Raw genomic sequence first — 13,988 nt, 5'->3', positions numbered from 1 at the left:
TTGCATTCACTTGCTGACTATTTATTCCTTTCACACTTCTGGGGCATGAAGAGTTTCAAAACTTTGGGTTTTTTGGTACGTACAGACCAGCTTGCTTTTCAGTTGCATACAGCCCATATCCTCCCTTGCCCCTAGGAGCAACAAAACAAGACTTGCAGTTTTATTTGAATCAGGAGGTAGGATTGTTGTATCCAAGAACTTTCTTTCCTGTTATCCTTTGATCATCCCACCTGAGTGTTTGGTTTGCATGTTGGTAGTGTGTCTGTTGAACAAAAATTACTGGTCTTGATCTGTAGAAGCTCTCTGTGCTAAATGTAAACTTCTGATTTTACTTACTACATGCACAGCACTTTGTTGAAGAAGTGGACCCAGATGACTGGAATAACCTCGTTAAGTCAGGACTCAAGTAAGTAATTTAGAGATGCACCAAAGGTGCTGTAGGAACTACAGTTTTGTTCACTTGGCCTTGTCCTGTGCTGTGCTGGGAACACCCTGTCTCCCTTGAATTCAGTCAGATTTGACACTGGCCTTGTTGGAGCCTGAACATGCACAGCTGCAGGCAGACTGGACTTTGTGCTACAGTTAGCATAACTAACACAGCTAACTAGACAGGTGGACTAGCTTCTTTTTGACCGGCATAGAAAAGATTTATGCTCATATAACTTATTTTCTTTTTATTTAAAGTATTTCTTAAATACAATTCCTATGAAAACAGAATCAGATCTTTCACCTTTAAATGTAAACTATTTAAATAAAAGAAATAAAAAGTAGTTTAGGATAATCGTAGCTTCTGTGGAGGTAGAAGTGTTATTCTGAAGGGTTCCTGTGTGAAGGGTTGGTAGGCAAAATCCTAATCCTTTAGTGCAGCTACAAGAGTTACTATGTGTTGGTTCTCCTTTCTTTTTTATAATTAAGGTACCAGTATAGCTTAAAAAGAAATAAATCAAAAGAGCTCAGGGAAAGAGGTACATGTACGTTCATTTTAAAAAAAATTGTATTGGTTTTGCTGTTTGCTTTCTTTGCAAGTTCTCATATCTTAAACAGTTTTTTTTCTAAGCAGCTTTCCTTTTGGTTGTGGTCTGACTTTTCTGTGATTCTTGCTTCTAAAGGTACCGCTACAGAGATGAAGCATTTTTGAGAGTCCTGAACACAGCTATTCAGTTATTATACAAGAAAGAATCCCCACTTAGTCAGAAATTAGTCAAGCTCTCCAAACTTCACATGATGGTCACGCAGCACTCTCTATTTTTGTCAGCCATACTGAGGTCAAGAGAAGAAGATGGCACGAACATCCATACAAGAGGTGGTTTTTTTCTTCTTCCCTGTAACTATATTTAGTAATCTTGTCTTCCTTGCATTATATTCTATCCATTCAGTAACCTATCCACCTACATATACTTGCAGAGCTATTAAAAAATTCCAGAATATTAGCATTGAGTTTTAAATTCTGCCTCTACTTGGATCAGAAGTTGCATTCATTTTATGGCTGCTGGTTTTAAAAGCTTTTTTTCTTTTCTAAAACTACTGAAAAAATGGGTTTGTTTTTTTTTTTGTTTGGTTGGTTGGTCGGTTTTTAACCCTGTTTTGGTTTCTATGAGTCTGTCAGTTTAAGATCGCTGAAGTGCATGTAGGTTCTGTTAGAAACATGTCATTTTAAAACAGGTTGATACGGAAGTTTTTAAGTTGATTTTGCAGATTGTATCAAAAATGTTAGCTTAATCAAAGTATATTTGATTTTGCAACCTTTCATGAGGAATATCCTTCCATTAGTAATGATAAACTGGGTGATAGTTCATGCGTAGGATTGTCTTTGTTTCTTCATCTCTACCAACTGAAAAGCTACCTGATCCTGAACTGATCATTAAGTCTTCATAGATCTCAGCTTTTGCCTACTGCACAGGGCTTTGAGATTCACTGATTGAAGGAGCTGTATAAGAAAAGGGGAGGAAATTCTGAGGGCAGCCTGTCAATAACATTTTGTGTGTATCGGTGAGCAACATGTAAACAAAATTAAGTTTTAAATCACCTGAAAAGAGCAAAAAGCTCTTGTGAAGTCACAAGTTTAGTGAAATTAAAAATAAGTAATAGGTTTTGCTGCATACTGTATGTGTTTTACCATTTGAATGTATTTCTGTAGAGCAGCAAGATGGATTCTTTGAGGCTAACTTCAGTAGTTTGGAAACTTGGTGTCAAGAGTGCATTTATTCAGGCTGTTGTCATTACGATATGTTTTTTTTGACGTGTATTTTATATTCCTGTAGATAGTAGGGGTAAAAACCTTTTTACTTCTCAGATACTGGGAGTAAAGAAATCTGGATTCAGGTCTTGAATCTGCCACAGATACCCTATTTGCATTTGAGTAACCTGATCACTTATTTGTTCTGTTTCTCAGCTAGTTATAAAATAAAGTGGGTAATTTTTTTCCGATCTAGGGCAGAGTTCCTGTATCTTGCTAACTAATTGGATTCTGCAGTGATGACCCTTGTTTAAATGCACAGTGTAGAAGTATTTTGATAAGTTACTGCAGCTGGTGTGTGAACTTAAAAGTTCTTGCTGTAACTTCATGAGTAGCTTGGGGAGGTTACTGGAATGTCTGCCTTTACCCTGTGCAACTCCTGAGCTAATTTAAGATGCCTCTTTAGGAGAGGAGGGAGCTGTGGTATGGTAAGATGGGGTATAGCACTTCTTTTTAACCAGAGAGCAAGTGTGTACACATGGAAAGTTTCTGCAGAGTAGTATGCCACATTGTGAACCTCACCTCACAATTACATTTGTATGTCCAGCTTGGAAATACTGTTTTAACTTCTTCAAAAAAGAGTTCTTCCACTGGAATTAAATGCATGATAGCAGTCAGGGAAATGGTCTTTGGTATTTATAGAGGTAGATCTGGATCTAAAATGCACAGTACTGTGTGTGCATCTATTTAGAGAGGTTGCATGTGTGTAGGATATTTATATACGCACTACCTAAGAGAGCAATAAAGCTAAACCTGTGTGCTTATTTCAGAGGCCTTGGTGGATATACTGCTGACAGTTGTGAAACTCAGCCCTTCTCTCTGTGAGAGCAGTCACCTCGCCGTGTTGCTGGGTGCCTACGGGGCTACACTGAGTACTGTAGGTAAGTGGGTTAGGCTGGGAAAGGTACTTCCTACTAGAGCTGGTTTTCGTCTTCATAGGTGACTGACTTTGGGATTTATCTTGTTTTTTAGATCAGAAGATACTGCTACTGCTTCAGTTATATGAGAAGAATAATCAAAGTCTTATAAATTCCAGGTAAGCCAATGACCTTCCTTTATTCGAGTAACTACGTGCAAATAAGCAGTCTCACGATTGGCATTTTTCCAGGTTCTTATTTTTAACTGAGGTAAACAGTGAGCAAGGTCAAACCTAGAGGTGAATGTTGCTTTTGGAAACATTTTTCCTACATATTTTCTGTTCTTAATGTAATTCTCGAGCGTGGCCCAAACTTTTGAGTGTCTGCGTATTGGGTGAGGGATTGTCTTATTTCAGTAATCCCTTGCTCTCCATACTGAGAACCCGCTGCAGGGATTTCATCATAGATGAAGGCCAAAGCACAAGTTGCTAGTGTAGGACTCCTTCCCCTTCCCTGTACCCTTGGGATACAGGATTTGCTAATCAGTGCAGCCCTGGCTCTTTTCAATGATCTTGCCACTGTAGGCCTGATATTCGCCTCTGGTGCTTTGCTGGAGACGGATATGCCATTGGAGAAGTGATGTATAACCTCTTGCATTGACACATGTATTATTAGTTTTGGGGTACTAATGTCGTACCAATGCCTTCCTTGTCTTTCGCCAGTCTGGGCTGCAGCTCTCCTTATAGTGCAACCTTGCAGTACATCTACGTGCTTCATAAGAGAGAACCATGTGTTGTATAAAATAATCAGTTTCTTTTCAGGGCTCTGGCACTAGCCACATCCTGCATAAATCTTTACTGAAAGTGTTTGCAAATGAGCAGGTGTTATGTGAGGAGGAGACTGATTTCAGAGGTAGTCAGGCCCCAAAACTTTTATAGCCTTTTTAAAGGAGAGACAATTTCATACTGTACTTTGAAGTGAATGGGTAGCCAGACACTTAGTTAGACTTGATCCTAGCACTGAAGAGTTTGAATGAATATAGAGAACATTCATGAAAAGTGCTGTAAATGCAACCCAGCAGAGCCCAACTTGTGTTACAAATGGGAGCCTTCAGATTCTGGGTGATAAGTAGCCGAACACCGTCCCTCCAGCTGCCTCAGTGACAGTGAGGCGTGCTGCTGGCAGCACCCGTGTAATAAAGGACAATATCAATAGCATTTTAAGCACAATGACAAAGTAAATGGGGTCTAAGGAGCAACTCGGAGGAAGAGAGTAAGGATTTATGTTTTACTGAACCACTGTGATGCTGGTTTGAAATATTGGTTGCATTTGAGACAACCTTGTCTGACCAGGTCTTGACCACTGTGTCTTCATGCAGTTGCTATCATACTTACCTGCATTTACAGCTTGCTTAAAAAAGTGGGTTTTTTTCTGAGAAGGCAAGTTCTGACTTGGATTAACAGGGTAGGAAGTGGTTAATGAGACACCCTCAGACTGAATTTGAAAAGCTTTTGGATGGATGAAAAAGATGTTGCTAGGGAAACGAGGTCTAGTTTCAGGTTCCCACAGGATAATAAGTACAAGTGAAGGGAAAATTTAAGTACTAATTTATATCCTCTGTAATTGCTTTCGCACAGTGCTAGCAGTCTGTTGACTAATGCCTGTACTTTTAACAATGTTTAAGAATCCTGCTCTGGGGTCCCGCTGCTGTGGAGCATCACAAAACTTGCAAGAGTCTAGGGAAGTCGCTATGGCAGCAACCAAGCATGGAGGAGATTCTGTGTCTGCTAGATCGAGAAAAGATGATGAAGACAATTCTGTCTTTCCCTCAGCATCGCCGTCTTCTGTTATCACAGGTGCCTTGGTTCAGACTGCTGAATTGTCCTTCTTTTGATGTAGCAAAAGAGCCTTTCACTTAGTAATTTCTGTCTTGCATTCATGTAATACATTGCCGTTTGTTTACATCAGGAGAGTAAGTTAAATTCATGGGAGGGCTGGAATTAAGTATTTAGGAACACTTTTCAAATTAATTTTGATATATCATCAGCAAGTGTGATTGTGCAGCATTGCAAAGATTGCCATGTATAAGTCAGACCAAAATTTGTCTTTTTTAAAGTTGACTGTCCAAGGCTTCTCTTCAGTCTTTCATACAGTTTGCTACCATGCTTCTAAACCTGTTTGTGCTAGTCAGGGGAAATAGTTTTGGAACCCTGATAGTGAGAGCCAAATTTAAACACAAGCATGCCTTACCATGTGTTGCATTATATTTTGCAAGGTTTAATATTGGCTGCGTTATAATGGGATGAGGTGGTTGGGGAAGTTTGAAACCAAGCTGGAAATTGGTGTTGTTCCTTACAAATACTGGTTTGGATTTGGTTTCAGGAGGTACAAGACTCCCTATATAGAGATGAAAGTGTCAAGAATCTTGATGACTTCTATGATCCTTGTTTTCTGCTTCAGCTCTTTAGTGAACTGACCAGACCAGGTAAAGTGAATGTTTCTCTTTGATATTTAGTGTCATTTTACTCTCTTACCAGAGCTGCTTGGCTCCATCTGTAGCTCTGTTACTCTTGATCTAAGAGCTCATACTACAAAGAAATTTGTGCCTGTCTTTGGAGAGAAGAGGCATACATCATTTAACCACCTACTGCATTGCATTGTCATCTTCAGAATGACTTTAAAAGTAACAAGGTATAATTGACACTGAAGTGTTTTTGGTTTTTTTTTAAAGCACTTTTCCAAATAATGCACTATATCTAGTGGGGTTTGGCTACTCAGAAATAGAACAACATAGCAGCAGACAGCATTCCTGCCTCTTGTCCAGATGACTAGGTGCTCCCTAGCTCTTTTAAACGTGGTGGATTAACCCTGCATAGAGGGACTGATCTGCTTAAGATGAGAAGAGGTTTTTAAACTGAAACTGGAAACAGCTTGGAAGAGACAAAAAGTAGACAAAGACTTATGTTCTCTGATCTGTCAAACAGTGTTCTGTATATCACAAGAACCAGCACAATGTAATTATAAAATAGCGTAAGAGGGATCAATACAGAAATATTCCCCACTGGAAGGTGTGGTTGTTTTTTTTTTTTTTTCTGGTGCTTCAGCCAATTAATTTTCCATCAGAGGTGCATGGGGCCATTGTATGTCATGAAGAAGCCTGTGCTCAGAGTTGTTGGAAAGTTTGATGAGATCTACATGTTGCTTGAAAGCCAGTTGCTTAGACTCACTTTTCTTGTTTGACATGACCCTGCTTTGCATATGCGTATCCCTGCTTTACTTCACAGCACACTGTTTAGAGAGCCCTTAAAGATCAAAGTGAGAAAAGTATCATAAGTATCATAAGGAATTTATCTCTCCCTGTGTTGATTATGGTTAACCACTGTGTAGTTACAGCTGGATTTGGCTTTCCACAACAATAATATCAGAAGCAATTGGTAGGCTGATAACTCGGTGAGTTCATACTCACAGTCCTTCTTTGTTCACCTGTATCCTTACAGTACAGTACCTGTTTTATGTGTTCTTAACCTGTATTTAGCTATAGTTGTAAACTGCTCTGTATAATTTTGACAGCAGTAAAAAGAACTGTCTTTTAGTCTACTGAGGAAAAAAGGTACCAGTTAATGCTGGGTTTTTGAGATTGTTTTTGGTGAAGAGCATGGACAGCCAGTGTCTTTTGAACCTGGCTGTAATAGTTGGAAAAAGCACTTATGTCATGCACCTGTCATCATCCCGCACCTCCTGGAGGCCACCACTTTAACTGGTGGGAGGGATTTAGTGGCTGGTGAGCAGCCTCAGCAGCACTACAGTCAGCCAGTGCAGATGACCGCTTGTGCAGGCAGCAGTGGCACTGAGGGAGCTGTTGCACATCGTGTTCTTGCGAAGCTGTGGAGACAGTGGCTGTCACGACATAGACTGACTCTAAAACTGGAGAGAGGAAAAATAGTTCTCTTAACTGCTCCATGCTGAACGAGAATCTGTGTCATAAGAGGGGCATTTTTGAAGGGCCCGAGTGATTTATGAGTTCAAGTCCCATGGTGCTCCTAAACCATGTCAGCTGCTCTTGGAATTCCCAGTTCCTCTTTATTTATTTGCTCTTTGTACTGGCTGCACAGTGCCCTGTGCACAGATGTTATATAACTGCTGAATTTATAAACATAGACTTATTGCACAGTGTTTAATGCTCACTGAGTAAAAAGTGAGTCTGGAGTTGGGCAGATGGCAAGTTCGGTCTAACTTTAGCTCTGATAAGCATCTTGTGGAAAGCTTTTCCATCATGGTTCTCAAGGTATTTTAAACAAACTGTATGTCAGACATAGAATTAACTTTGTTTTTTTTATATAATAGCTTGTTATTTTTTGTTAGTTGTTGAACGCACTCTCCAAGGTCAGCTGGATGGAAAATATTTCCACTGCATGTTTTCAGTGAAAGAAGGTTTTCCAAATAAATATTTTTATGACCAGCATGAAGTTTACTGCTGGAGTGAGGACCTTGGATTTCACTATGTGGTACCACCTCATAAAATTATCCACTTTGTCTGTCTAATTGGTGGACATTTGTAGTTCTCAAGAACTGCAGTCTGAAGGAGAGCCATGTGGGTTTGCTGTGAAAGGGCATGCAACACGTATTTGATCCTGTACTGAAGAGGGGTTGTTTAATAGGCCAGGGCTATGTGTGGGTTGTCCATAAGTGATGGAGAATCCTCTGCAGGCAAACCAGACCAGTTTTACATCATCTTTGCGCGTTCACTTGGGATTCAACAGAAGGCCTCCATTTCCCAATGCTTGCACCCTTGCATCTTGTCTGAAGAGTGGGAAGTGTGGAGTTGCTTTGCCACAAGCAGAAGGTAGAAGGCTTGGATTAGGTGTCTCTCCAGGCTCTGTTTGTTCCGCTTGCCCTGTTGTTGTACACTCCTCTCACTGTCCCTTTGGCAGTCAGGCAGTGTCTGGAAGCAGAGGGGTATAGAGCTCTATCGGTATGAGCTCTGTCTGGTGATGTGAGAAGTATCCTATACTAAGAAACGAGGGATCTTTTCTCTCACTAGGAGAATGACTGAGGTGTTTTGAATTACGCCAGTTAAATTTGATGTGCTTTGGGGTGGAGTGGTGTAGGGAAGTGTGCAGTAATTGCTGATATTGAAATAACTTGTAAAACCACAAGAAAAGAAAAGAAAAGATCTGTTACTGCAATTCAGTGATGCCTTTGCATTGGTCATGTAGCCATAGGCTGGTTGGGACGTGGTGACCCTGCCATTGCCCATAACTACCAGAGCTGGGTATGAAACTGCCAGGCACAAAATTGAAGTAGGAGTTCTGGCAGTTGAGGAAAAGATAAGAGAAACAGCCCAGCTGCTGGTGCAGGGACATAAATAATCTGTGATTTTTGGATAAATATATAATATATATTTTTTTTAGCTGTGTGTGGGTGGTGGGAGGGAGGAAATCAGTGAACTAAATATAGGTACTTGTCAGTAAGACTAGAGCGTCTTTTTAAATAAAAATATTTGTTTCTCAGAAACTTCCCCTTGACCTTCAGCGTGAATTACAATAAATGTGTGAATACTGTTGCTAAACTCAGAACTGCAACACATTTGCACTTTAGCTGGTAAAATACAGCTGAGCTGCCCTTGTATTCCATTACTGGTGAATGGGATAGAAATAGCACAGGAGATATTCTGGAGGTTTTACATCAAGTCATTTCCAGCCATCAGTGGGTAGAAATGGCACAAGCTCTTCAAAACACACAGCCCTTAAATGAGAAATTCTAAATCCCGATGGCAAAACACTGTGCAAGATAAATGTTAGATTCAAGGGTGTGTTTTCTGTTTGGCTGGTTACTGTCCATTGCTGGATTTTGTTTGTCCCAGAAGGGCATAGGGGTACAGTTTAGTACTTTGCTTGGAACATGCCCTACCAGCAGAATCGCTCATGCTGCACGGCAGCGACTGGTGTGGCTAACGGTTCATTTTTGTATTACTCTCCTGTCCGTTCTATTGCAGAAGCTCTGTAGTGCAGATAGCCTTTTCATTGGCTGTGCTGATCTTTCATTCAGGCACAGACTTACCAAGTGCCCAGAAGATGTTTTGAGGAGGAGAATTTTCCCCCTCGTTCTTCTTTGTACTTAACTTCCCTGAAACAGTGAGCTATGTGATGTCTTTTTAGAACTTACTCCTAACTTTTCATGGTCTAGCAGGTGTAAATGAGACTAATGACATTAATTTCAGCTCAGGTAAAGAATTCCTGTTCAGAGTGATTTGCAGATTGTCTTTGTTAGCTGAAGGAGCCTTCAGCAAGCAGTGAAGTAATAGTTTGTAGAGGTAGATCTAGAAACTGGTGTTTGAGTAGAAATTTTGTTAAGGATTATAGTGCTGTTATATACTCTATGACATGTCAATATAATGCACTGGATGTTTTTCTTTTGGTTTTTTTCCATCTTCCCACACAGAGTGTGTAGTGGCATGTCACAAGTTTGTTGAAGTCAATGCCCTGGGTCTAACAGTAGCTGCCCTTAGCAGCTATGATTCCAACATGAGAGCAGCCGCGTATTTTGTTCTGGCTTCCTTTCGTTCTCATCTGGAAGGAGCTCGCTTTCGTGAGAAGAGTCAGGTAAGACTGAGCTCAGTTGCTGGTTTGCCAGGTTAGACTTTTTAGGTCGTGGACACTTACGGGAGAGTCGCTGCTGTACTCATCTGTCTCCATGCACATGGTGAGAGAGCTAAAGGAAGCTTTTTATCCTCTAGTTCATTGTTTCTCCACTATCGCTCTGTGTTTCCTCCTGTTATAATCAATGGGCCGAAAAATGAGTGAAAATGTGTTTCAGAAATTCTTAGAATTTTTTTTGTAGGAGTAGAAATCCTGATGGGATTGACATGTGATTTATGGCCTATGAAATATCCTAAAACCTTATTTATGTATTCACACTCTTCTGTTGTATTTATTTGGGTTATGGTTCAAGCTTTTTTCCCCTGGTCTCTTGTGCTGCAGTTGCTGTATCTCTTGGATGCTGTGCAAAACGGAATCGGGCAGCCGAACCTCAGATTTACCTTCTCTTTGAGCCTCTACATTGCTCGTGTGGCACAGCAGATTCTGAAGCCAGGTATTGTAGCCTGCTGTGCATGTTGAACTCCTGGGGTGAATCAGCTTTTCATTTTGGAGAGGAGGAGGGACGCCAAACAATATAATCAGCCTTAGAGCAGAAGGCCTCCTCACTTTAATTGTTCTGACAGCTAGCTGAAACACTGGAAAATAGAGGTTCCATTTATTTTTCTGTGTGGTTGTGTATTGTGATCGTTGTCCTCCTCCACAATAACCATTGTTTCTCTTCACAGAGGAGCACATGTATATAAAGGTAAACAGGTTCCTTCTGTCACACCAGTATTTGGACCTGAGGAAAGTACCAGGGTTTTTCCAGCTTTTCTACAGCTTTGATTTTGAGGTAATACAAGAATCCCACCTTAGATATTCACTAATTCTTCAGAAAATAATAGAAAAGAAACGTAAAAATGCAATGAAATCTTATCCTTCTGTAGGTAGTTAATTAGAGGCATCTTTGTTTTGTTTTATGTTGGAATTAGAAGTGTTATTTGTTTGTTGTTTTCTTAATAGTAACACATAATGAAATCATGAGTTGTGCTGTGTGTGCTCTGTAAGCACAACAGTGTTCTGCCCTAGCCAGCTCACATTCATATTTGAGTTTAGATTGTTAACGTTGAGTTCAACTGAGGTATTTTAGAAAGAGCAACTTTTAAAGTTCCATTATCAGTGCATATTTGGCTGCAGAGTAACTGTTCCTGATGGATGTTATTGATTAAATTTGCTAGGGATGAATATGAAGAAGTCCAGAAAAAGCTGTTAAGCACTGTGCTGGCACTCCCAGGGAACCAGTTTTTTTTGTGCTCTTATGAGCAGGCATTGTTTTGAAATGTCTCATGGTGGTATTTTTCTTATGGCTTCTAGTACAAAACAGAACGTGAGTGGATTCTCAGATTTCTTGGAGAAGGGCTGCGTGATAAACACTGCTACGAGCTTTATGACTACCAGAGGATTTTCCAGGTGATCCTTTCCTTTTTCAACAGCCCTTTGTGTGATGAGAGCTCCCAGGTAAGAATTAAAAAAATGTGAAAACCAACAAAAAAAAAAAATCCACAGAAGTTTGCATGATTTGGAGATCTTGAACAAATACAAAGCAAAAAGGAGCAGTTAACTATTCCCTTGCCCTCTTGAAAATCTATTCCTTGTTGATTCTGTGTATGTATGGAGGGGGAAATAATTGCTTATGTCTAAACCAGAGTCACATTCTTGTCTCCTGAAATGGGAACAGGTCCCAGCCATCATGGAACCTCAGTCAGTTTCATCAACTGATGGTCTGTCTTTAGTCATATTTCTGTTGCTTTGTGGAAAATATTGCAGATACCACAGTTTTGTTCATACGATCAGGGCCTTTGCTTTTTTTAGGTCTCCTTATTCCCTAACCACCATGTTACCTGTACAGTGCTTTAGCAGGAGGAAATCTCGCATGCCAGAAGCTCTTATGTTCATAAGCATCCACCCTGAGAAATCCAGTCTGTTAAAAGTATCTCACTTAGGTATCAAAATCTTGGACAAAAAGAGAAAATTGTCTTGCTACCTGAAGACTTCCTTTCAAGAGTAGCATCTGTGTGCACGAAGCCTTGAAAAGAGAATGACTGTCTCTTCTTCCCTGGGGTTGCTTAAGAACATGTGGTGTTTGGTAAAACATTTTAAGTTGATCATATCCCAGATACTAGTCAGATTGCTAATTATAACCTTCTGAAAGACTGATAATAATTAGATCCTGCCTCTATTCTATAAAAATTTTGTAAAATTTTCTGTTTCAGAGTCGTATTCTGGAGATACTACAAAACGCTGCCCATGTCACCAGAGCTGCCTATGAGCTGATACAAGATCACAGCCTCTTAACCTGGCTACTGCACATCTTAGAGAAAAGGTAACTAGGGAAATACCAGTGAAATGGGAACAATTTTCCTGTCCACAGTAGAATAATTATGCAACTGAGTATGAAAACAAGGGTGACAGATATGGAGATGGCCTATTAGTGGTTGTGACATCTGGCACCTAGGGCCACTCTGGCAGAACTTGCTGAACTCTGAAGCATTCCCTTGTGTTTCTGAAAACAAAATCAAGATGCTTTCAGATTGTAGTAGGAGGGATGATGGGGAGGGCTTAATGTTTTTGATAACTCTTTCCTGAAAAACTTAGAAAACAAAATGGCACCTTATTTTAGTGTATGTGACACTTTCATTTCAAATACCCACAATTCAGATCCTGTCATAGGACCTCCTACACAGTGAATTTGAGCTGTCTACAACATTTCTCCTCCTGCCCCTTTCTCCTCCCCTTGCCTCTCCCTCACACGCACGCATGTGCACACAGACACACAGACATGTGCGTGCACACACAAAAAGTCTTGCATAGATTCCCCTGACAGGTTCAAGCAAGGTTTCAGGATCATCTACAGTGCAAATGGCTGGAACAGGTTACCAGTACTGCTCTCCAGTTGTACACCTCTCTTTGGTACAATTTGGTAAATTTGGAAGTGAAAAAGCTTGAATTTGGACTCTGGCACCCAATACTTACTTTGTGATTGTACTTTTGAGAAGTATTCTTCTTGCAGCCTCTGTACAAAACTGAGATTACTCCCTCCCCGCCCCTGCCCTTAGAATAACAAAGTAAATATGACTACTGATATTGCGCTGTAAGCATTGCTGGTTTTACTTAAAGTCTTGGAACATGAGGAACCAAGCTGTCTTGAACGGTTACTGCTCTAAAGAAGTGGTGGCAATGGTTGCAATGTAATGGAATACTCGGCAGAGCTGCGGAACGAAAGATGCAAGTCAGAAATCAGTAGTGTCATGCAGAGGCCGTGATACACTGGTGTTGTTTCCCCAGCTGTAGCGTGGCAAGAGGAGGGCAGTAACCAGGGCCTCCACGTGCCTGGGGCTTCAGAGGAACATGCTCTCATGCCCTGATGGGGCCCTGGCTGAGAGTCACCTGTTGCCATTCACAGCTCCAAAAGTGTACTAGAATATCGTCCCCTCTCCATGATGGCATGATGGACTGGTTCCTGGTTAGGATCTGCCTTCTAAATGGATGTTTGCTTCTTTTTTTTTTCAGGTTCCTGGAAAACAAGCTGTTAAATAAAATTATTTCCTTACTCCATACTCTGTGGCTAACAAATTTAGGAGCCAAGAGAGAAAGCATGAGTCAGTCCCAGGAGAACAGGAAGTTTCTTCCAATTCAGCTTGTAAATGAATTTCTGTATGTTTTGATCACATTAATCAAACACATTCGGTAAGTCTTTTGGGATTTGTTCTCCCCCCCACTTTTAAAATCAATTTGCATGTCATCCTCTGTCCACTTTGAAATTTATTAAGGCCAGAAGAATATCTTGATCTCTGGTAGTTTAATGCTTTTTTTTTCCCCCTTCAGTTTGAATGTTGAGTAGTGAATCTTGAAGAGTTTCTTTGACAGAAAGATTTAGCTGTTTAAATACATTGGAATAAACCACGAACAGTTACTGTCAAGTTCTACGTCCTTAATTATTGGCCATTTTTAAGCTGCTAAGTTTTACCTTTTTCCTGCTGAATTAGAGCCTGCAGTTAGCAATGCTGTTTGTTGTGAGGATCTTTCAAATGCTCCGAAACTTTAGACTCTGTCTGTATCTGTACCATGCCTGCAAATTATATGAGGAGAAACCATGTAAAGTTCTACACGACAGTATTTAGAAGGGGTTGGTCTCTTCTCTCCAGATCTAGAGCACTTAACCTGTCTAAGTACAGCAGTTGCAGGAGGGATAGGAGAAAGCAAATTGGTAACCAGTTCTGTTTGGGTTCATAATAGCACCTGCAGTTCTTCATGCAG

At 40.4% G+C, this 13,988-nt stretch overlaps 1 protein-coding gene across 1 annotated transcript in view; it reads left to right on the top strand.

Moving 5' to 3' along the window:
• URB1 (URB1 ribosome biogenesis factor) overlaps positions 1–13,988 on the top strand; it is a 55,971-nt gene that overhangs the window by 35,416 nt on the left and 6,567 nt on the right. The window contains exons 25-36 of the mRNA XM_086764541.1: positions 348–406; positions 1,110–1,303; positions 3,007–3,117; positions 3,209–3,272; positions 4,778–4,949; positions 5,476–5,578; positions 9,535–9,695; positions 10,074–10,185; positions 10,418–10,524; positions 11,046–11,189; positions 11,945–12,054; positions 13,242–13,418. Of these exons, the coding sequence (XP_086620667.1) occupies positions 348–406; positions 1,110–1,303; positions 3,007–3,117; positions 3,209–3,272; positions 4,778–4,949; positions 5,476–5,578; positions 9,535–9,695; positions 10,074–10,185; positions 10,418–10,524; positions 11,046–11,189; positions 11,945–12,054; positions 13,242–13,418 (1,514 nt within the window). The remainder of the gene's footprint in view (positions 1–347; positions 407–1,109; positions 1,304–3,006; positions 3,118–3,208; positions 3,273–4,777; positions 4,950–5,475; positions 5,579–9,534; positions 9,696–10,073; positions 10,186–10,417; positions 10,525–11,045; positions 11,190–11,944; positions 12,055–13,241; positions 13,419–13,988) is intronic.

Source organism: Chlamydotis macqueenii, chromosome 1, assembly GCF_036417535.1.
Source record: "Chlamydotis macqueenii isolate bChlMac1 chromosome 1, bChlMac1.mat, whole genome shotgun sequence".
NCBI lineage: Eukaryota > Metazoa > Chordata > Aves > Otidiformes > Otididae > Chlamydotis > Chlamydotis macqueenii.
Note: the sequence above shows the minus strand (reverse complement) of the source record. Positions and strands in the feature narration are given on the sequence as shown.